We start from the raw sequence: 25,331 nt of genomic DNA on the forward strand, positions 1-25,331 counted from the left end.
CCTCTTCTGCGGTCGAGGTGCCGGAGTGTGGGGTTGGCGCATCTTCCATGAGGGTCGGCCTGGGCCTTGGCCTAAAAAAGACCTTTGTGGTTGCTGCGTGGCCCTCATGCTTTCACCAGCATCCTGGTGTCGATGCCTGTTGGTGGTTGCATAGGGGTGCTGCCGTCTGGGGTATGTGGTCTTGCTCGTTCCTGCGGACGCCCTCATGAGCCCAACGGCTTTTGACTCGTCATCGAGTTATTTTACTTGTTTAGACAAGTCTCCCCCAAACAGCAGTATCTGCGGTTGTGCTGTAGATGTTTTGCACAACCCTGCAAATTTAGGGTTCAGAGCAGGTTTGATTGCGTTCTTCCTTAAGCAATTTATTTTGTACTGGGTATTACAAAGTAATGCCAGTGTGTCCTGCTGATTGTCCGTCATTTCAGTACCATCAACGGAACGAGCGTATGATGTTATGCCCAAAGTCAGAAGTTTTAGGATCTTCTGAAGTTTGACCTCCACCCCCAGCACACTGCCGGTATCTTCAGCCATGTTCCCCTCTTCCAGGCCAGCCCAGCCCTGGCACCCAATACTCCCCTCTGTCGAGGGAGATGCATTGGACAGCGCCGTATATGGTGCTGTTGTGGGAGTGCGAGGACTCCCATAGTGAGCTTGCTCCATCTCCCTGAGCAAGTCATGTTGGAGCATTTGCTCCATCAACCGCTCCATGCGGATAGACGGTCACCTCCACTGCTCTCGGGCAGCGCGTCCTCCTGGCCGGACTCGTCCGAGTCTATCGGCCGGACCGACTTCTGCTTTGCCTTGCCTCCAACTCGCTGCGCTGGTTTGGGCTGTGCAGCTCGCGGCGCTGGACTCGGCTGAGCAGGATTGATGTCGGTGACTGTGAATGCGGTCCAGGTGCCGCTGGTCGCCCCCCCACTGCCGGAACTTTCACGGTTCACCGCAGTCACACGGGACGCTACCCTCTTTGTCTTCTTCCCCTTGTCCATTGTTGCTGTAACACAAATGACAACAAGGGCAAGAAAAAACGACCTCAGAGTAAGAGACTTACCTGTAGGTCCCGTTTTTAAACGTTGCCGCGGGAGAGCTCTTCCCCCGCCCGTCGCTGTGCAATGTGTGAGACAATATGTCGTGCATGCGTGCTGGCGGGGTCTTCACGTGACTCCGAAGTAAAATTAGAAAATTATTTGGAATAAGATATCATTTTGTGGAATGACAGCAGAGCTCAGACCCAGGCTGGGCTCTTAATTTGAATTTGTAGTTAAACAGATAACATTCTCGATGGTGGTCACTGACCATTTGAGTCTCATGTGCTGTCAGGTAGTACTAACCAAGTAGGGTAACTGTATATTCAGCAATAATTATTAAAATAATATTTAGGATAAAACAATGTTATCATTGTGAAGGGAGATATATGGCGTGACAACAAAATCTAAAAACAAATTGAATTCAGAATTGTAAACTATACTTGGGCTATTCATTCAACATAGTTTTCAAGTATTGCTACATGATTAGGTGTAAAGGATATCGCCTCTGACATCATGATTGCACTTGACGGGATGTGGCATCAAAAATCCTGGTGACATTTATATCATTGGGCATCAAGGAGAAAATTCCATCATGTCTTTGCTAAGCATACCTGATCCTTGGAGGTCTGTGGTTCCAATCGTGGGACATCGCTGAACGATAAACCTTGGAGGGGAAATGTGGTAATATTTAATGTGGTACCTAAACATTTTCTTCAGTTATTTCACCCTAAACTCGCTTCTGTCATAAGATCAGAAATGCAATTGTCTGATTGCTTGTTCATGTCTGATTGTTTGTTCATGTCTGTGCAATGTTTAATTTGGAATTGCTCAGAAAATTGAAGAAGGTCAAGCGGCCAGCACTGGGACTGAGTTTCAGAGCAGTCCAAGGAATCAGCAGAAAGGGGTGGGAAATGGGAAGATGTGACCAGTGGTGGATTGCTTCAATGGGAAATGTTGCTTATTCATTTCCATAGACACTGCCTAACCCTCTGAGTTACAGCTTGTTTTTTTGTGAAAAAAGCTGGATGGTTAATTTGAAATTCCTGAGTTGATTGTTAAAATTCTGAAGCTTTGGAACGAAGTGGCCACTGAGAGAGTTTTTATTGTTCAGACAATTAGGTGGTTACTTTTAAAGCAAAATCAATGTTACCTTTGAAATGTTTATAGTTTTGAAACACTTTAAATATATTTCAATATGTATGAGGTATAATGTTCCTTTCAGTAATAAGTAATTTAAATTCTAAGGATACATTCAAAATCATCACATTGATTTGCTTCATTTGCTGAATAATATTTAGCAAATATTTTTGTATTGTGCAATAGATTTGAGATATTCCTTTGATTTTAATTTAGGAAGTTGTTGCAACAGTAGTACATTGTGAGTATTTAAAACCAAAAATAAATGACATGTTTTAAATTTGCAGAAATGCTGACTGCTTGTGTGTTTATTGAACCATAAAGTTATACAGCATGAAAAGAGGCTGATTTAGCATGTGCCAGCTTTTTTGGTAGAATTATTCAAGTCCTAATCCCCTTATCTTCCCCGCAATCTTCAACCTTTCTTTTCCCTTAAATTACTTATCCAATCCAATTAACTTACTTGCGAATTTGCTTCTACCACATTCTAGATAACATTAATTCATCTTGCCAGTAATTTATTTTTGCTTGTCCATTAACTTTATTTTGGCCAATACCCTGTTGTTATCATTTACTTTCATTTTTAACTATCACATTCTCCCTTTTCTGCTTTAATAATTCTTTATTATTTATCTAATTTTTTACAGATAGGTGAAGATTTTCAACTCTGTTACATTCTGCTAAATTTTGACTTGCTTTTTAAATTGTTTTGCTCAGGATTAAGTTGGCCGAGGCCCAATTAATGCTTTTTTAAAATGTTTAGTATAACTCAATTGGTATTGAACTCTTTGACAAATAATATATCTGCAGATTTTGTCTTTTTTGTAAACTGCCTGCTCATTCTACCCTGCACCCTTTGAGCATTTATGTGCATGTGTGCACTTCCAGTCTCTTTATTTTTGTATGCACTTTAAAGTTGTATCATACTGTTTGTTTTATCTCATCATTATACAAAAATGCATGACTTAACACTTCTGTTATTTGTCTGGCCATTTTACCAGTCTGAATCTTCCTTGCCAATAATGAACCCACATTGTCATGCTTTCTTTAATACAATGACTTTAATTTTACTCAGCAGCTTACTTGAGAGTCAGTGCCCTACAGCAGAGAAACAGGTCCTTTAACATGCCCATGTTAATTTTCAATACCTATCTACACTGACCCCATTTATCAGCACTTCATAGTCTTCTATGCCCCGGTGATTCAAGTACTCTTAAATGTTGTGAAAGTGCCTGCTTCCACCTTCCACAATCATATGTTAACTTGTCGAATCACTTTTGAAACTCTGTACTATGCTTCAACAGTGTCTATTACTTCATCAGAAAGCTCATCTTGGTACAACTGACTTGTCTTTGACAAATTCACACCGATATTCATTAATCTAATACTTTCCTAATGTTGTTTAACTTTGCCTTGAATTGGTGTCTCAAGGGTTTCTCACCTCCAATTTGATGCTGTCTGGGCTGTTTTTGATTTTATCTCCCGATCCACTTTTTTAATTGGGACCTAACATTTACAGTCTTTCAGCCGTATGATATCACTGCCTCGGAATGATGGTAAGATTATGGCTAAATTCTCCATGGGTTGAACGTACTCTCTCCCTCAGCACCCAAACGGGGACAAGAATAATCATTGCTCGTTGATGGTTTAAAGTTAGAAAAATGTGAGGATGCTGTGCTCAGCAGTCTTTGTTTAATTTTATTGTTTGATTTGGCAGTGCACCTACATTACTATTGATCAAGAAGAGAGGACACATGCAGTAATACTGAGCAAATCATCATGGATGTGGGGGGCAGAAATGGGAGCGAATGAGCATGGAGTCTGCATTGGTAATGGAACCGTGGTGACCAGAGAGCCAGCAGCAGAGGTGGAGGCCCTACTTGGGATGGATCTTGTCAGGTAATTAGTAACAATTACATGTAACGCTTTTTTTCTTTTCTGAAGTATTGTTCACAAATTATGATGTTTAGAAACATTTTTAGTTATAATATTTATATGAAGATAGTATTCAATGGGAGAAAAATGTGTGCATTACATTTAAAAAATAATAATATCACATTAGGTGTTCACTCCTGTTTTGTGGTCTGTATAAATTGGTGTAATACACTGGGGGTCTTTGTTGTAGCTAATATTACATAGGATATATGACAGAAAATTAGATTCAACCAGTCCACATTGGTGTTTATGTTCCATTGGAATCTCTTTTCAGTTTTTCATATCTAACTCCTCTCAGTGTAACCCTCTATTCCTTTCTTGTGCTTGTCTAGCCTCCCATTAAATGCATCAATATTACCCACCTCATCTATTCGATGTAGTAGAGAGCCCCCACATTCTTCGCTCATGGAATTACTGTGAACGCACCAACCACCAAACACCCATTTATACTAATCCTACTTTTTTCTCCTCATTTTCGCATCAACTGCCATCAGATTATTCCACTCGTCTATTCTAGGGGCAATTTACAGGGGCTTTATAACCTACCAACTCCACATCTTTACGTGGTTGAAGGAAACCAGAGCATCTGAAGGAATCCCACATTATCGCAGGAAGACTGCAACTCCCACAGCACCAGAGATCAAGATTGAACCCGGGTCAGAGGAGCCCCGAGGCAGCAGCTGTACCATATGCACCAATCTTTTGACATTCTTTGGATAAGGAAGTTGATTTCGAATTCCCTATTGAATGTTTTGGTGACTATCTAATTTTGGTGATCCCCAATTATGCTTTTTCCCCACAAGGGAAATCATTCTTCCTGAACCACACTTATCATAACTCTTAATAAATCTATCAAATTGTGATAAATTATGAAATACAATTGCATGAATAGAATGCAACATATTTGCTATAATACTGAAGGATGTTTCTCTCAAATTTTACTTTTTATTTTATTTTTTTGTAACATTTTATAAACTGATAAGTGAATCGGGGGAAAAAAAAGTAAAAAGGTAAGAATGAAGAGAAAGAAGAAAAATACAAAAAAGAGAGAAGAAAAGTCCCCTGAACTGCTGAAGAAGTGAGAGACAAAAAAAAAGACAGAGATATGCCCCACTATCCTTCCCTCACCCCCCCCCCCCCCCCCTCCCCGCTCACCCATCTCAAGCATTGGTTTTTAATTTGTGTTCGACCATTCTATTGTTGAAGAAATTAAGTGAAAGGAGACCATGTTTTGGAGAATTGGTCTGATTTATCAGCCACAACAAGCCTTCTTTTTTCGAAATGTAGTGTCTCGGTCATTTCTGTGATCCACATCTTCACTGCGGGAACAAATCGTCTTCCCATGCTCGCTTATAAATCTCAGAAGGTGGGGGTATCAATATTTAAGAGAGTATTATAAATGTAAGATATCAACTTACTTGTATCGGCATGTCTATTCAAACAACCGTCTAATATATCTGGACCCATAAAAGGACAATCTTGTGTGTATGTTTTCACATAATCTCGGATTTGAAAGTATCTAAAAAGATTGTTTGCGTTCAAGTAGTATTTCTCCTGTAGTTCTTGAAAAGAAGCGAGAGTTCCCTTCTTATAGAGGTCTCCCACAATATTAAGGTTTTTCCATTGAACAAACACCGTATCTAAAGTAGACGGTTTAAACGAGGGATTGTTTGCAATAGGCAGAAAGAGAGACAAGTTTCTCAGCTTAAGACTTAATTTCAACTGTTTCCACATACGTAGAGTGCTGTGTATTATCGGATTTTGCTCATACAATGACATTCAAATGTATTGGAGATAGGAGAATCGAGCCTATATTAAAAGGCAAACAATCTTCCCTCTCCATTTTTAACCAAATTACATTTTGACAACTAATACATGGAGGTGTAAATCTGCATATTTTTGTATAATACATAATTATATTGAAGAATTCATACAAGCATGTAAAATAAACTTTTATAATAAACTTTATTTCGGACTCAAGGTCCAGACAAGAGACAACATTACATAAAAATACATTGCATATAAAAACATCATAAAATACATATAGCATCTTAGTATATCACTTATAAAAGCATCATAAATTAGATATTTAAAAAAAACCACAATACATGATTTGAAATCCAGAATAAAAAGAAAAATCAGTGTCCAACAACGAGACAGCGATACCAGTGTCTCCCAAACTGGGATTCGTAGCGTATAGCGTGTTTGACAAGGCCACGATAATTACATTTATAGTCATTTATCCTACAAATTAATTTATACATGTGATTCATTAGGATAGCTTCTTAAGTACTGACTCCTGCAGCCAAAAACATGTTACTAGCACTACACCATCTAGGTTTCCTTAGCAGTGTTCTCATGGCATCATTATAGGCCACCTTTAGTCTTTGCAAACTTGTCTTCCCATAGTTCGACAACAGGTGCGCAGTATAGAGTGGTGTGCAATATGCTCTAAACAGCGACATCTTCACCACATCTGTACACGCATCAAACTTACATAGAAAATAGGTGCAGGAGTAGGCCATTCGGCCCTTCGAGCCTGCACCGCCATTCAATATGATCATGGCTGATCATCCAAAGAGAATTACGCAAGAGAATATTCGCCTGTACATACAGCATACATCGTTGCCTATAAATATCCTCATCATTTGTCATTTGTTCTGTAATAAAATGCCCAAGATATTTTACCTTATTACAGACACTAAGATTATTGTCAGACAATTTAAAATCAGGAAATGTGAGACATTTATCCTCTTTGATTCCACAGCTCAAAACAGCACTCTTACAAGCATTATATTTAATATCATGTTCCACACCATACACGGAACATATATAAAGGAGCTGCTGGAGACCAGCGCTAAATGGACTAAAAACCACAATATCATCTGCATACATAATATGGTTCACTAAAATATTACCAATCATGCACCCAGTATTACAGGCTTTCAATTGTTTGGACAGATCATCAATATAAAGATTAAAAAGTACTGGGGACAAAATTCCCCCGTCTAACACCATTGCTAACCCCAAATGGGGCTGAGGCCCTATTGCCCCATTTTATTTGCATAGTCTTGTGGGCATACCAGTAAGCCAGAATTCTCACAATGTATATAGGCACCCGTCTTTGACACATTTTAATAAACAGCTGTGATTAACACGATCAAAGGCTTTGGAAGCATCAATAATCATAAGGATCAAAGAGTTTTTGCCTCTATATTTGTTTACAATCTCCTTTAGGGCATATATGCACGTCAGTGCCATGTTTAGCTTTAAAACCAAACTGGTTATATGTGGAGTTAACAACCCTATTTACTCTATCCAGAAGAACTCTTTCTATGACTTTTGAGAATATTCTGGCTAAAGCTATGGGCCTCTAATTATTTAGGCTGCCTACTTTACCAGCTTTGTCCTTAATGACCGGCACTAGCAGAACAGACGACATTGAGGCTGGTAACAAGCCATGAATCATAAAGCCAGTAAAACAAATAGCAAGGAGAGGAGCTATCCTCATACTCGCATACTTAAGATGTTCAGCAGAAATATGATCCAAGCCACTTGCTTTGTTGTTGGACAGCTTGTTCATGGCATGATACACCTCATAATCACCATTGATTCATTACCCTCAATATTGTCCACCCTATACAAATCACCTTGGACACAGATGAATAAAGTACTATAATGTTGTCGACATAACTCTGCAGTATTAGCTGTTCCGGAGATTCCAACTACAGTGCATGGTAGTGATGTTCTGCAACTGTTAAGAGCTCTCACTTCTTTCCAAAAATCAGTAGCATTGTTACTTAGCAGCTTATTAGCCATGGAATCAGCCCTCATAGCTTGCTCATTTTTACAGATGAAGCGAACAGCATACTTATATCTTGCATTAGTGAGCTTCTTGTACGCAAACACAGGCCCCTGTCTGGGTCTATCTGCCATAGCTGATGATTTAGTGCCTTCATGGGCTTCAGCATGATACTCTTATTTGTATACTTGCAGTAGGGCTTACTGCCTACATATAAAGCGCTTACTATAAAATTATACATAGAGCAGATATCTGAACTCAAAAACTGGAGAAGGCATTAAAATTGTGCCATGACATAGAAGCATATATTTGTAATTTACACCACCCTCTACGTGGGGTCAGGTCTGCTTTGCAGAACAAGTACATCTAAATTCTGATGCTGGACTGCAATTGCACTCTGGTATTTTCTGCGGTGTTTTGTGATGGATGTGTCCCTGCACAGGATAGTGTGTCAAATCAGTCATCCATCCTGGTTGTTTTTCCCTGGTCCCACTTATTGTCGTCCTGAAGGAGTGTTTCAGCTCGACAACTGGCTATAGTTGGCATTGCATGAAGTGGAGCAGGGAGACAACAACTCCTATCATGAGACTGCATCTCTGAAATGCCCTGATGGCCATTTGACCATCATTCTGTCTGAAATCTCTTTGATCATCAGAAATAATTTTTTTTAAAGTTTTCAAGAGTTTACAAACTATCAATAACAAAAATTATTACAAATAATTTACTTGTGCATCTTAAAGTAGTAGGAAATAATTAAAAAAATAACGGTAGAGGAGAACGAACAAACCATTTCCTTCATTTAGCTTTTCAACTATAGGGCAACACGGTGACGCAGTGGTAGATTTGTTGCCTTGCAGCGCCGGAGACCCGGGTTCGATCCTGACTACGGGTGCTGTCAGTACAGAGTTTGTACTTTCTCCCCGTGACCACATGGGTTTTCTCCGAAATCCTCGGTTTCCTCCCACACTCCAAAGATGTACAGGTATGTAGGTAAATTGGCTTGGTATGGGTTTAAATTGTTCCTAGTGTCTAGGATAGTGTTAATGTGCGGGGATCGCTGGTCGATGCAGACTCGGTGGGCCAATGGGCCTGTTTCCACGCAGTATTTCAAAACTAACCTAAACTGTGAACCCATTGAAGGGATTATTATTGTGCTTCACACATGGCGCTGATTATTTTGTGGGTCAGGTTATTACTGCGGCATCTGCTCTCCATAGTGCAATGACAATTGAACTGAAGTTGGAGTGGAGCTAACCCACCAGGGAAGCTTTGCCTCAAATGCTCAATATAACAGTTGCCAAAAGGTAAGTATGTTTTGGCCCCTTATGTTGCTGCACCTTGCTCTTTGGTCAAAAATAACCAATCTGTTACCTTTAGGAGAATATAACACTATATCCAACCATTATTAAATAGGTGTATAGAGTCTTAATAAAGTAATATGTGAGTCTTAATAAATATAGCCTAGTTGATTATAGGACTGGCAGAGCACACTATTTGTTTATTTTCAGTTTTGTAAACCTGTTTCTTGACTTAATTTGTGTGGCATAAATGAGGAAAAATATTTTCAAAGGTGTGCAAGAATTCTTTCTAACTTTCAATTATCTCTTCAAAATTGTACTCGCTGTTTGCTTGTTTTGGCCGATGGCTCTTAAATAGTGTTTGCATTTCTGTGTAACTCAATATCTTTACTGTATTTGTATGAAACAAATACCATATGTTGTATCGGGTTTAATTAATCATATTTAAGGCTTAAATGGATGATTGAGCAGCAAAGATTATCCTTCTCTCAAAGGTTAAAAGCCCATATTAAATGAATACAACTGGATTGATGGCCCAAATTACTTTGTACAATATTGGCAATATTGCCATCCCTAACCAGTCTTTATAGTCTGAAGATTAATGTATAATAGAAAATACCATCCTGCAAGTAGTCTATAAAGTAATGCTACAGATAATGTATTGTTGTAACTGCTACTGCTTACCAACTATCACTGTACTTCCTCTTTTTAATTTCAAAATATACTTCCTAAAAATGTATACACATGAACTAGAATGCAACCAGTTATATGTCTCTCTATATATTCACTGTGCCATCAAATCCGCACCTTATTTTTACAATGCCTAAATGCCACTCCTGTTTCCTCTGCAAACAAAATAGGCAGAAAGCGTTTGGTTACATACAGCAATGTGACAGTGACTAAAAAAAATGCTCTTTAAGGTACAATGAAACAGTTATTGCAACAGTTGCAAATATTAGTTAGAGCATCCCACATCTGACAGTTCTTTCTCTGTTATATCTGGATTGTTTTCCTCAGACTTGGCTTAGAGAGAGGGACCACGGCAAAAGAGACCGTAGATGTCATAGTGTCCCTTCTAGGAGAGTATGGACAAGGTGGAAACTATTTTAAAGATGGAGAGATGGTTCATCTATTCCACAGTACTTTTCTGATTGTGGACAGAACAGAAGTCTGGGTCTTGGAAACGGTTGGCAAATATTGGGCTGCTGAGAAAATCACAGGTGGGTAAATTGTATTTGGGTTAATTCCCAAAATAATGTAAAAACCATTGTGATTTCAAGATGCTCATTGTCCACACACTTTGGTTGCTGAATACTGAGCAGAATAAAACAAATATCATATTGGGTCGTGACTATGGAAAAAAATGTTACATTATTCAGTTGATGAAAAAAATGTTCAACATCTTAGTACAATGTTCATAAACCTCAACAAGAATGATATTAATGCTGTGATTTAATTTCTCTCTCTTCCTTAAATCACTTATGTTCTGAGTATCATAATTGTAACTACAGGTTCCCCCATTTTGCTGAATCTTGTATCTTAAAATCACCCACCTCTTCAATGTTTCTCATGATTTTATAAGCCCCAATAAGGTCACCCTCAATCTCCTATGCTTCAGTGAAAGTAGCCACAACCTATCCTGTCTTTCCTTATAACTAAAGCTTCCAGTCCCTATAATATCCGCATGAATCTTCTCTTCAATTTTTCATGATTATTGACATGCTTCCTAGAACTAGGTGACCAGAAATGAATAGTAAAGTACAGCACAGAAACAGCCTCGTTAAGCCTGCGCCGACCATCATGCTAATCTAAACAAATCCCATGTGTTGCATATGGTCGTTATCCATCCAATCCATGCCTCTTAAATGTTGCTATCTACTTTTACTTATTCCACTGGCAATGTTTTACAGACCACTCTGTAATGTTGTGGTATGCTTGACATTAAATTGGATCCATTCAAGATAATCGTTCACACCAGATGCTATAGATTTTGTTTTTGAAATTGAAAATTATTTAATTTAATTTCCAACTGAAACCTAAGGCAGGGTTTCTGCCTGCTAATTCTCTTTAATATCATGCATGCATGAAGTTGACTGAAGACAATTTTTATGTTGATACATCATGAAAATACAATAAACCCTCGATATTAAGGGGCCTCTTTATAACGAATTTTGGTTTTAGCGGACGGACCTTGTCACCGCCAGGATGGGCTGCCATCGCCACCCCTGGCTTGCATCTCCTCCCCGGCTGCTTCCAGGCCAGGCCTACTGCCACCACTGCCGGCCCACATAGCTTCCAGGCCATGCTTGCCACTGCCAATGCTTTCCGGTTGTCCGTGGTCACAACCGTTAACTCCGCCAATTCTTGCCATCCTGCAACTGCCAACAGACCGGGGCAGTCAACTTGCCTGCATTCCAGGCACAGTTTCAGAACGAGAGCCTGAAGAATGGTCTTGACCTGAAACATCAGCTATCCATGATCTCCAGAGATGCTTCCTGACCGGCTGAGTTACTCCAACATTTTGTGTCCTTTTGTGTATAAGCCAGCATCCGCAGTTCTTTATTATTATAATATCTGTTATAATGAGGGTGTACTCATTGTACATCTGAAGTCCTTCAGATCAGCAAGAATTCACTGACTATCAAAGACTCATTTACACCAGTCATACACTCATCTCATTTTAATCTGACCGGGGGAAATGCACTGTCGCAGGGAAAATTTGCAAATTCCAAGATGGTGCAGATGGTGAAGTTGATTAGCAACAATAAAATGCACTGACATGTTTTGATATCTGGAATGCATTGCCTGAAAAGATGATTGTGTCAACATTTGATTGTCATTCTGAAAAATGGGGTAGACATAATGTGAAAGGAAAATCTTTGATTAGTTAAGCAAAAAAAAAGTAGTGGTGGGGTTAATTGAATTGTTCCTTTTTTAAAGCAGTAGACATAGATAAAATAAATTGAATAACCTGCTTTATATTACAGCACCCTGGAGAAGAAGGGATAACTATAGGTTGAGATTGTGCCATAGTTGTTAATAGTAGTTTAAATTTTAAGTTGACATATATAATGTATTTCTAGCAGGCTTGAATGAAGACTAAAATATAAATCTGATTAATTAGTGTTTTAAAATTCATGTTCTTATAAGATCCAGTTAGAATATTTTTTTTAACTTTATCAATAAATTGTTTTGTTCATAGAGGGCATGAGGAGCATTTGTAACCAATTATCTATAACAACCAACATTGATGCAGAGCATCCGGAGCTTAGAAGTTATGCCCAAAGTAAAGGCTGGTGGAACGGAGAGGACAAATTCAACTTTAGTGCAGTGTTTTCACCACCAGATGAAACTTTGAATCATCATTGTCATGGGAAAGACATTCTGTGTGAACAATCAGGTGAGTGAGTGCTTGTTTCAGGTCTTCTGGATTAGGGATTGTTTCTTTAATTTGGCAGAGTTTATATTTGTGGAATAACAAAGACTTTGAGAACAACCGTCATTCTTCAACCTATATTATTATCTTCATGGTATGTTGAGTGCTGTAACTTCAGGATGGCTATTGACACCATTAGTATTCTGTCTTATCAATTGGTTTAGCCAGTCATATCAATAACAACATTAAGATATCAAAGGGATATAAATAGTTCAAGTTGTTAAGCATGTCAGGCAAAGATTTAAACACTTATCAACATCTTTAAAAGGCTCATAAAATAACTAAACTTTTAATAAGTAGCACTTTACCTAATATCTTCCTCCCTCGCAGTCATTCTTTTCCTCTCCAATTGAATGACTGCTCCACTCCACAAGCAGTCTGGCACTCAAGGGTTGTTACGAAATCACCGGCAAAGAGCAACCATCAATTTTGAGACTTCCATTATTGCGTGGGGATTTCAAGCATGGTGCCAGTTATAAGGTGACATGCCAGTAGTTTGGATTAACGTTTGGGCCAATGCCTCATTCCTAACCTTAGTGTTCCAGCATATAAACAATCAGATAGCAACAGTGGGATAATTTATTTTTAAAGCAGAGATACTCAAGATCAGAGATACTCAAGATCAGAATTGGAGGAGCACAAAATTCTCTAATAGCTGTAAAGCTCAAGGAGTTTGTGGAAATAAGAGCAACACTCTGGAGAATTTGGGGGAAAAAAAGGTGCAGTTTGAAATTGGCATTAGGCAAAAGTGATAGGTGAATGCACTTTAGAATAAATTGAGGCAAGTGGGACATAATTTATGATTTCCTTGCTTAGGTAGAATGTGGGACACCAGCCAGACATTTTGAAGAAAGCAAGTTATTGAATGAATGCTTTGGCAGCAGCTCAGCTGAGGCTGGGAGTTTTAGAACAAATCAATGTGCTGTCCTGCAGCTGTCCGTTTTTTCCCCTTCTTTTTTATTATTTTTAGTTCGTTAAGTGTACAGTCAGGGGGTCTAAATCTTTTATGTGTGGGGGGTGGTGGGGGAGAAGGGGGAAACTGCTTTTCTAAGTCCCTACCTGGTCGGAGGGGTTGCCTTCCTCCGAGCAGCGTCTTCGACCTGTCCTCGCGGCCTACCAGCGGGTCCTGGAGCGACGTTTCCCTGAGGGGACCTGGCCAGAACATCGGCTTTGGCGGCGGCGCAGAACGTCGGCGATGGCAGCGGCGGCGCAGAACATCGGCTTTGGCGGCAGTGCAGCGCTGGAGCGCTATTGCGGAGCGGGCGATGCCTTTCCTGGGTCGCCGCGCTGGGACTCCAGTATGCTTGGTACCGCCGAGGAAAACATCGTGGAGCCGCGGTTCTGCGGAGCGGCCAGCTGCGACGTTTGAACTTACATCTCGCCGAGATCACCAGTGTGCGGAGCTCCGTCTGGCGTGGTCTGTTGGCTTGGAAGCCGCAGGCTCCGGTGGGAAGGCGGCCGTTCCTGGCACCCCAAGCTGCTGGGGGTTCTCCCGACACCGGAGCACCATCACCCGGCGAGAACATCGGGCGCCGTGGCGGCGACTGTGGAGGCCTCAATAGGCCCGACTATGGGTGGACAAGAGGATGGGGACTGGACTTTGTGCCTTCCCCCACAGTGGGAATCACTGTGGGGGGATGTTTTGGTGTTGAATTTCTTTATGAATACTGTGTTGTATTTTTATTAGTGTGCTGCAAGGACATCAGAATTTCCCCTGAATAAGGGGATTAATAAAGTATTTATCTATCTTTATCTATCTATCTATCTATCTATCTATCTAATGTAGTATTTGTAGTCTTACACGTTTCTTGAATTGTTGTGGTAAAATTTACTATCTGTTTTAATTATCGCCCAGGAAACATCACCTTACAAACAATGATTGATGTGCTACGTGCCAAGGACAGCATGGATCAGGATTCCTTCCTCATCACAGGAAGCATGGTGTCTGTCATTCCTCAAAGCAGCAACAAACCTTGTATTCATTTCTTCACTGCCACTCCTGACCCTGCAAGGTTTGTCCCCCGTTACCCAATCAAATAAAGGACAATGGGTAAATAAGTTTATAACATGGGGCCACCAATCTCCTCCTGAGCCACCCCACTCCCCCCTCCATGACTTACAAAATCATTCAATGATAGAAAGTAAATCTATTTTCCACAATTGTGTTTCTTTTATCTGCTACACAGCTACAATTTTTATGAAGTTCTTTCTACAATTTCTTAGAGGCTTTAAAGGATGATTTGGACCACCTGTTACTGAATTCAAACATAAAATGTGTCCTAGAGATCACTGCAGCTAAAGATACATATTGATCAGTCGCTTCAGCTGAGGGCTGTTCAAATGACTGAATTATTTTAACCTAATGCCCCTGTCCCACTTAGGAAACCTGAAACCTGGAGACTTTGCACCCCACCCAAGGTTTCCATGCGGTTCCCGGAGGTTTTTGTCAGTCTCCCTACCTGCTTTCACTACCTGCAACCTCCGGGAACCGCTCGGAAACCTTGGGTGGGGCACAAAGTCTCCAGAGGTTTCCGTTCAGGTTTCCTAAGTGGGACAGGGGCATAAGTTTTACAGATGAATTATCACTTCAATATAAAAAAATAACTGTGACTGAGGCTTTAATGGTTGTTGATGTGGTCACATATGACAATGGATGTTTCAGAGTGCAATATCAGGAATATTTTAGCTACGTCTCCCAATATTGCCCCTTTTTAATTTTGTATGTTCGTCTGGTTTCAGACTGGTGCCAAATGTACCATTTCACCTTTGGATTGCTAGTGGTGATCAGACATTTTAAAAAGCACAATAGTTTTTCTAAAATTTGAACTTAAATTGAATAACGCTATTCAAATACTACTTTTCTTTTGTTCTTCAACTTGATTCCATCCAGATTCTGGTAAGATATCTGGTAAGAAATCTCACATGCACAGCCCACGAAAATAAAAAAAAGAATTTGGCAGATAAACAAAGTCTTGTAACAAAACAACAGGACTTTTGCAATTGCCGTATATATTTTTCCCTTCAAAGGCTCTTTTCTCATGCAGATGTTAGGAAAGAATGGTTCATAACAATTAGACTAAATGTATAGGCTAAATCCGACAGAATATTATGCATTTCATAGAGGCAATCAGAATTTGTTTAATTTTTCAGATGTTTGAACAAACAAACACCAATGTGTTCTATTTAGGACAAACATACACAAATATAGTTATGGCAAACATTTCAGACTGTCTGGCCACACTTAATTATTTCTCTCCTTACTGGATACCGAACGTGGTCAAGGACATGAATGTTAGTATGCAAATGGTCCTGAATGTAAAGCACAATTTTATTTTGCCATACTGGACCCTCAGCTTGGTTATGACTGTAAAGTCTTGTGTCTGGCATTGACACGTACAAAGCGATTAACAGCAAACCAAATGTATCCATGGCTTGGGTGACCTAATTACACGGTCACCCACACTAGATTTTAAATATTGTAGTTCAGTCTATGAATTATTACTGGTTGAATATTGTTTGAAATGTAACCACATCACAACTTAGTAAAGTTGGTGGCATCCAGGAATGCTTCCATAACTAATGGTCACATATATAATTTGGAATACAGTAGGCCAGCATGGAAAGCCAAAAGCTGATTTGCTCTTTCAGCAGTCTCTGAAGAAACATCCCTAGAATACTGTATACTAGTTATTCAAACTTTGCATTTGCCAGTGAGTTCTAGGAAATTTGAGAACTTGCATCATTGCTACATTGAATTACCAATGTCCATTACAACGGTAACATGAACTCCCAACTTCTATACTCGGCACTTTGAATGATGAAGGCCAATGTGCTGAAAGCCTTCTTGACCATCACTTTCAAGGAAAGTATTTTCTAGAATAGTGTGGTTGTTTAAAATAATTTTTTGCTATTATAATTTTTTTGTAAACTTCAATTTGTTTGTTTTAGGTCCATCTTTAAACCCTTCATCTTTGTAGACAACGTCAAGCCAGTCCTTAAGACACAGTGTCCGAATTTTGGCGATGAAGATCCAGCAAAGCAGCAGCCATGTTTCCAGAGCAGACTGGATGGTAGGCACGAGCTGTATCAGGCACACGAGTGTGCTAGATCAGTCATGGAAAATGAAGAGGTAGGAGACTTTCACAAGTTTCTGAATCTCACATTTACCTGCATTTTATATTGGCGAGTCGTTAATTAGATTTCACAGTGATTCTTGTGTCACTGTTAAAAGGACAGCAAATGCCATGCATTATTTATACGAAACATTATTAATTATGCAGCTATAGATGTTGCTTCAAAAAACAGATAAAATGTAGCTTCTAACTCGGTACCAAAATTATATTTTTGATTAAAAATAAAGATCAAAGACTTTTGATTTGAAGTTAACTTACAGGTTCTTAAAATGGATCCAGCTCTCTTTTTGCAGTTGTGTATGAATTGTATTTAATTGTGAATTGTATTTAATTTAATCCCTTCACCTTGCTTTATTTTTGCAAAGTCTACCTCATTAATGTTTTATTTAAATCATATAAAGCCACATTTGTGCTATTGCTTCTCCTGATCACCATCTTGCAAGGTTTATGTAAAGATTGAGTGAACTTTGAGTGGGGAGGTTTCTTGTGTTTGATGCCTTGTTTGTGCTGTTAGTTGATGTCCATTCAGATGGTGGTAAGAATTCTGTGTTGCAGTTTTAGAAGTGTGTTCCATTTCAGACTAATGAAAGAAAATTAACCAGAGTCTGCCCACCCATGCTGTCGAGGGATATTAGCTGTGGGTGCATGTCTGTGGATGCTAGTGAGGCTTTGAGATTAGTGATGGAATAAATGCTATAATTGATGCACAGTACTCGCTTTGAGAACTGCATGCAAAATAGTCAACAAATTGAGATGCAAATATGATGCATACCTGGAGAGAAAAAATGAAAAAAACATTTGCCATGTATGTAGTTTCATTGCTCATTTTTGAAGCGTAGTCGTTATTTGAAAAAAGGAAACACATTAGGCATTCTGTGCACAGCAAGTGCCCACAAACAACATTACAATGACAAAATAATTGGTTTTATTAATGTTGGCGGAGGAGAATAATTGTCTGTACTAACTTGCACTTCTAAAAATAGAAAACCACTAGGCAGATGCTTTCTTTGGACTTCAGCGATTCCAGTCATCTCTATGAATAACAGAAAATGCTTTGTTTTATAATGCCACATCGTTATATGATGTAGACACCAAACACATAGGCAAATATTGTATGTTACATAATCCAACTTGTAATTGGTGTTAAATTTATTTTCCACAAGGAGAAAAAGTGTCTTTGAACCAACAGTAAATCTTTAGGGCCAACAAAACCACCTTTGTATGTGAATAGTCTTTCGGTGCTCTAACCTAGAACAGTGATGTGTTCAGAAGCTTACGAATGTGGTTCTGTCACCAAGAGAACCGGGCGCAAGTCAAGCCCTTTGACTGAAATCTCAAAGAATCAGTAAATTTCTAGGATGCTCATTATAATGTTTGATAAGTCTGTTTTAAGATGTATGATTATAGCATTCATTACTGTGACCAGGCAATTTAACATGTCAGTGTCTGAGTCATTGTCTTTGGGACTTTGTCTTGCTTGATACAAATTGTTGTGTAAACCTTCTCAAGGAAAATATATGAGTGCCTAGCTAACTGGAAAGTGAATTGGAAGAGTAGAAGAAAATTGTGTTGGCAGGGCTAAGAGAACATAAGCAAGTCAGTGGACAATATTTCAAGGAGAGTTCTGCCGAGAGACATTTTGAGTTCCAGTCCAGTGGAGGAGTGTAGTCTTCACCTGTAGAGTGGAGTGTGGTCTTCTCCAATACAGTGGAGGAGGTGAGGTCTTCTTGACTCGATGCTCCCGGCACAGCTGTGAGTGCAAACAAACCATTGAAGCATGGTAGTCAGGGTGGAGGAGAGGGGTTGCAGGTGCAGCTGGAACAACAGCGATTTTGCCCAGAAATCTTTTATCTCTTGACCACCTGAACCTACAGGAAGTGGTGAACACAGCCAAGTCTATCACCGGCTCATCACTGCTTTATTTCCAATCTATCTTCATTGTGCATTGCATCCTGAAGTCTGGAAGTTTCGTCAAGGATGTCTTGTCAACCTGGCCATTGTCTTTTCTCTCTTCTACCTTCTGACTTAAGATACAGGAGCTTGAAAGCCAGGGCATCCAGAACTTAACAGTTTCTTCTCCACTGCTGATCAAATATCCTCTTTCACACTCACTTCCCAGAGGTGCTGCCATTAACTTTTACACTTGACTCCACCCCTTTTAGTTATTCTGTTGCTGCACTTCCCTATTCTTATTCACCATAATTGCACCCAATCTGCTGTTTTACTATTGCCATTGTATTTATTGTTGAATCTATGATCACCACGTATTTACTGTGAGTTAATGCAAACAAGAAATGTCACTGCATCCTGATGTGTTTGGCAGTAAACTAATCTGAATCCAAATCCGAAACTAGCGACTTCAGCTGCTTCTCAGTAAGTTTTGTCCATCTTGCCATAAGTGGAGCTGTTTGCTTCGTCCGAGCCTCCCAGTCACCAAGCAAGTCAGGCTCTTCTCTGAGGACCTGAGACCGGGAGGATGGAGCCGGCGATGACGATAGGCGAGGAGCAAGGCTGGTTGGAGAGGGGCCAGATTCTGGCCTAACATGCCTTCCATGTTGGCGGTGGGAGGCGCCCCCAGGGCACAAAGGTGGATGGGCGAGAAACATTTGTCGGTTTGCAGGTCGATCCATGTCCAAGGAAAGCAGTGGTAGATGCCTGATGGAGCCTGAGGCTTGCATGGATAGGCCACTGCTCATCTCTGGGTTCCCAAGATAGTGTTATTACTGACTACAAAATGCCAATATGATAGCATAGTGGTTAGGAATGAATTAGCAACCAGAGTTCCAGACCAATATTTCCGGCAGAGGAAGTGAAATCTCACCATAGAAGCTGGGGAATTTAAATTCAGGAAATTAATCTAGAATTTGTAAAAGGCTGGCCTTAACAGCCATAACGACGAAAGCACTTGATTGCTATTAAAACAATTAAGTTCACTAAAGTCCTTCATTAGAAGAATTCTGTTGTTGTTACCTTTTATTAGCCTATAGACATAATTAACTCTGACTCTTAACAGCACCTTCAACCCCCTGGTCTCTATTGTACAGTTGGAAAGCAACATCACCAGGTATGCCTCCATCCCATGAATGATTTTCTTTTTTTAACTGGACCAGCTGCAGATTCCATGACTGCAACAGGTCAGATGCAGGACATTTTGTGATGAGACTCACATAGGCTCACAAGTGCGAAGGAAAACTCTTTATTTCCTTGGATCAGTACATCTGTAATAAGGCTCATAAAGCACAATGTTATCCAGAATACAGCAATCTGCTTAGAGGCACAGAAGATTGCAAATGCTGGAATCTAAAGAAAAAATAAAACCCTGAAACAATTCAGCAGGTCAAGCCGCTGACAAAGGGATGAACATAGTAAATCGCCAGATTGGGACCATATCCCCTGTCCTAAACATCACTCCCTTCCTCACTGTCCACCATGACTACATTGTGTCCAACCATGTTATCCAGTGTAGTAACTTCCCCATTGTGCCTTTGACAACATCTCCCAAAGCTGTGACTTGCATCATCTGGAAAAGTAAGGAAGGCAAATGCATGGTATTGTCTAAATTGCACACAAGCTGTGGCAGGAAACATTGTTGGTCCTTGCTCAAAGTACTAACATTTTTTACTCAACAGCACAAGTGTCAATATCTTCACATGGATTGAAGATGGTTCACTGCTGCTTTCACAAGAGTGTTTAGAGCTAGAGGTTACAGATGGCCTTCCCAGTCATGGCCACAACCCGCCAATAAATGAGATTCAGTGGAAAGCAAGCAGTGTGGGATCAGACAGAGTAACTGTTGGAGAATTCATTGGTGCACACTTGATAGCTAATTTCCGTACTTGAGCATTTTATATTGCTAACAGAAACAAGGATTTTTTAACCACTTAGACCAGTTACTGCAAGTGGATAACTGTAGTCTAAAATAAGAAAAACATATTATTTTATCCTGTGATTTTGTTATTCCAGTTCATTTGTTACTTACTGCTTGCAACTGCAATTTTATTCATTTGGATTGTGAAATAGACCTTTTTCAAACATTGAAAGTATGATCAACTTCAGTTCAGTCTATTGACACCAGTTGATACTACTCATAATGGATTCTAATATATACAACATTTTATAGTTGCTATTTTTTAATAGGGGTCAGGACAAAAGCTTTGGCAAGCCATATTGGGTCTGGAAATACAAGGTCTCAAGGCCATGCAAGATATCTTGAAAAATGATGTGCCTATCAACCCTTTGGAAATAGCAGACCTCTTCTATGATTGTGTGGACACCGAAATAAAATTCTACAAATAATGTAGGTCCAAGCTGCTTTTATTCCATAAAACAGCATTTAGTTATGAAAAACAACCTCAAATATATTGCTTCAAGAGTGACTTTTGAGAGTGAGCTTAGCATATCAAGTACAAAGTAAGTACAAGGATATCAAGTACAAAGTAAGCAATTGATCAGATATGAAATAAGAATTGTAGAGAAGTTCCGTTTGTAAAAGGTATTGAATTATTAAAATATTTTATCAGTGTTTATCAGATAGTTTAATCTCTAATGTGTCCTAAGGGACTTTGAAGTTTATAAAACAACTACATATTCTTAATTTCGTGGAATATTAAGTGAGGACAGTTTTTGAGCATTGTTTCTTCCCAATTTAATTTTCCAATATAAAAAAAATTAATATATTTTGTGTCTTTCTGAACATTTTGTTAATCAGAAAACAATGAAAAAGCTACTTTGTTTTTTCTTCCAGATAGTACAAATAGTTATTTCCAAATAAAATGCCCAACATGTTGCTGTGTATCAGTATTTACAGAATCCTTAATTTCTTAGAAAGCCTTGTACATTTGTCCATCTGTGATGTGGGGCCTTCTCTGTGGATTGTCAACTTGTCGTGGTGGAGAAGCTTGTGTGGTCCAGAAATCCTGAGAGTGATGCCATCTGGAGCTATGCTCCTGGTAGGGTCACCCATGGCAGTAAGGTCGAGGGGGAGGTCTCTGACAAAGAGCAATCCAACCAAGACCTCAATGGTGGAACAGGCGGAGGATGATGGCTGACTTTAGTGGAGCGTCACAACGGCTGATGAAGGCTGCAGCAGAAAAGGGTCACCGGTCGTCTTGGATTCCATGCCACTGGATCCTGACCCAGATCTGTCAAGGACCGTGTGGTGGCTTTCTGTGCACCAGTCTCCCCACGTTAAACAAAGTCATGCACAGGCGTCCTCCATGAGAGGACATTCATACTCATTTCGAGTGACCGCCGATGATGATGTGATGTGGGAAAGCTAAATCTGCTCCACATCAAACTGTTCACTCATGAAAACTGAAGTAGTTCTGTCTTTCTGGAGAATAGTAGTTCTGTTGGAAGAAGGGTCTCGACCCGAAACATCACCCATTCCTTCTCTCCAGAGATGCTGCCTGACCCGCTGAGTTACTCCAACTGTTTGTGTCTATCTTGGTAGTTTTGTCTTTGTCATTGTCATTTGTTGTTTGACTGCACCTCTTAGTGCTGGGACCTGTGTCAACCAGAGGGACAAAGAGAATAGGTGTGTGGAATTGCCTCTCCCAGTAGTTGCAGTCATCTCATCATGGTGATGTGGAAACTTCCATATTTAACTATTCCATGCTCTAATTTTTGAATTTGAAAATATGTTTGATCCTAAAGAGCAAAATTTAATATGAATTTACATATGATCAGAAAAATTGGAAATCAGTGAAAAGTAAATTTATGCCAAGTATGAGGATTAATATAATGATGAAGATCAATCAATCAATCAAAGACTTTATTGTCATTCAGAAATACAAGTAAATGCAAGTCTGAACGAAATTTCATTGCATCTGGCTCCCCGTGCAACATAAAATAACAAAAGGATAAAATAGATAAAAAGATAAAATGGATAAAAAGATAAAATAGATAATAGTGGCAGCACATTACATGGAATTCAAGAGTCTGATGGCTCAGGGGAAGAAGCTGTTGCAAAACCTGTCCGTTCTGCTCCTTATACTGCGATACCTTTTGCCCGAGGGCAGCAGAGTGAACGGTCCATGATGGAGATGTGTGGGGTCCTTTATAATACTGTTGGCCTTAGACAAGCAACGTTTGCACGCAATGTCCCCGATTGAAGGAAGAGAAGTCCCGGTGATTTTTTCAGCTGTCCTCACCACTCTCTGCACGGACTTCCAGTAGGAGGCTTTACAGTCCCCAAACCAGACAGAGATGCAGCTGGTCAAAATGCTCTCTATGGTGCCCCTGTAGTAAGTGGTGTGGACAGGATGGGGGAGGTGAACTCTTCTCATCCGGCGCAGAAAGTGCAACCGCTGCTGCGCTCTCTTAACTAGTGACGTGATGTTTTGTGACCAGGTCAGACTGTTCGTGATCTGCACCCCCAGGAACTTAGTGCTACTGACCAACTCCACATCGATGTCATTTATGTGAAGTGGTGTGTGACTATGCCGGTTTTTCCTGAAGTCAACGATGACCTCCTTTGTTTTGTCAACATTCAGGATCAGATTGTTCGTGTTGCACCAGTCCACCAGTTGTTTCACCTCCTCCCTGCAAGCCAGTTCATTGTCGTCCCGGATAAGATGCTGGAATAAAATATGGTTATTGTTCAAACAATTGTTATTATTGGAGTTATTGCATTAAGAGAGATGATGTTCAATGAGACAATAAACATTCGTGTTTCCAATATGTCATTAAATCATTTTCATTATTTTGCAGCTGGTAGCAGATGTCCAAGGATTTGGATGCGCATCCCCAGAAAGAAAATGAGAGTTCGTTCACCAAGAAACCTCAACAAATTGGCTCTTCAACTCCAACAACAAAATAATGAAACTTACTCTTTCTTATTGGTCTCTGTTTCCAAGCGCTTTAACTACTTACCGAGGTTCCAGCTTCATACATTCATTTGTGTTTTGTCTATTTTTTATGTCTAGTGGTAGGAAAACAGCTAGTGGTTGATTATTAAGTGTATGAATACAGATTGATTAAAAACCAGGATGTTTTAAATGCTTTGTTTGCAATGGTAGCAATTACATGCTTCAAAAGATGCATTGCGTAAATAATAACTGGATGACAGGCTAAATAGAATCATGGCATATCATGCACAGAACCATGTACATGATCACTGCCCTTGGTCACCTTCCATACTGCAATATATGCTGTGGAATATATTATTGACAATGAATGAAGACATTGTTGTTGAATTGGATGCCCCTCCATAAATGCATGCTGCTACAGCATTTAGGCTCAAATGTTTCTTTAAAATGAACAACATTTCCAGAATCTTGGTGGAAGGAAGATTGTAGTGTAACAAATCTTTTCATCATGGACAGTGGAGAAGAGAACTAGTTAAAGGCAGCCCAGAGGTATGAAGTTTGCTTTTCTAAATTGTTTCAGCATTGCTTCTTTTATTTATATCATTGATGCATTTAACTTTTTTGAAAATCACTTTCAAGAGATCAGAAAGCACAATAATTCCAGATGCTGGCAAAATAAAAGCAGAACAGTCTGCAAGTGATTCTATAAAAGGTTATCAACATGAAACATAAGTTCTATTTCTCTCTCCACAGATTCTTTCTGACCTGAGTAAACTCCAGCATTTTCTATTGTAATTTCAATTTCAAGTATTCCTTTTCCTTTGCTGCACTTTGGTACATTGTTTGCTGTGTTTCCCCGACTTGGAATATGTTCTCCATAAAATAAAGGCGATCTTAGAAAAAGGCATTCACTGTATTTTCGTCATTAATTACTTATTAGTCCTAGTTATTTGCACATTAATCTTTTGTGTTGGCTGTTTGATAAATATCTGATGTATAATGACATGTTTAAAATTTCCAATTTCAAGAAAATGTACTTCTTTTCTAGTTCAGCACATTATCAACACAACTTTCCTTTGCCTTGGTTAAAACTCTTATTTACATTTTGGTTTTTGCACTATCATGGTCCAGTTTACTTATGATAACTGATAATTTATTATATATTTATTATAGTTGTCGCATCTTATTTGCCTGTAAAGCTAGAGCAAGGAAGAAGTTAATTGTTCCATTTCATGTGACCATTAAGCACTTTTGAAACTATTGCCTCTTGGGAAGGGAAAAACGATTTGGGCAGAATTTACCTTTTAGTGCATGATGGTCAATTAGTCTCATAGAATTAGGTAATTTTACCATAATTACGTGTCAGTAAATACAGCAAATTTGATGTTAAGTCATAATAAAAGTTCTCTGCATCTTTTGAATTTTTATTTTCCAAAGTTCAATTTCAGTTGAGCATTTTATGATTTGAATCCAGTTAAAGTTCACGATCATAATAATCATGCAAATTATTGCTGACTTAATCATCAGTGAAGACCATCATGCAGTGAACAAATGTACATGTTGCCGTATGGTTCTCTTAAATGGTCAAAACAGTTTTGGACTGATGATGCTGACCATTTAACCTGAATTATAATGGACGACTGTCCTTTCTTAATAACCGCCTGATTTAGTATCATGTTGCATGTTGAGAAAGTGTTCCTTATCTCTAGACCCGTCCTGTGCTTCATGTATTCAACAAACTAAAGAATGAGCA

The 25,331-nt window shown here is 39.4% G+C and overlaps 1 protein-coding gene across 1 annotated transcript in view; it reads left to right on the forward strand.

The window, feature by feature from the left end:
* scrn1 (secernin 1) overlaps nt 1-24,999 on the forward strand; it is a 56,747-nt gene extending 31,748 nt beyond the window's left edge. The window contains exons 3-9 of the mRNA XM_033047348.1: nt 3,883-4,064; nt 10,218-10,420; nt 12,403-12,600; nt 14,492-14,648; nt 16,585-16,765; nt 20,907-21,066; nt 23,481-24,999. Coding sequence (XP_032903239.1) covers nt 3,883-4,064; nt 10,218-10,420; nt 12,403-12,600; nt 14,492-14,648; nt 16,585-16,765; nt 20,907-21,065 — 1,080 coding nt within the window. The 3' untranslated portion in view covers nt 21,066; nt 23,481-24,999. The remainder of the gene's footprint in view (nt 1-3,882; nt 4,065-10,217; nt 10,421-12,402; nt 12,601-14,491; nt 14,649-16,584; nt 16,766-20,906; nt 21,067-23,480) is intronic.
* Nucleotides 25,000-25,331: the final 332 nt, after the last annotated feature.

This window comes from Amblyraja radiata, chromosome 2 (genome assembly GCF_010909765.2).
Source record: "Amblyraja radiata isolate CabotCenter1 chromosome 2, sAmbRad1.1.pri, whole genome shotgun sequence".
Lineage (NCBI taxonomy): Eukaryota > Metazoa > Chordata > Chondrichthyes > Rajiformes > Rajidae > Amblyraja > Amblyraja radiata.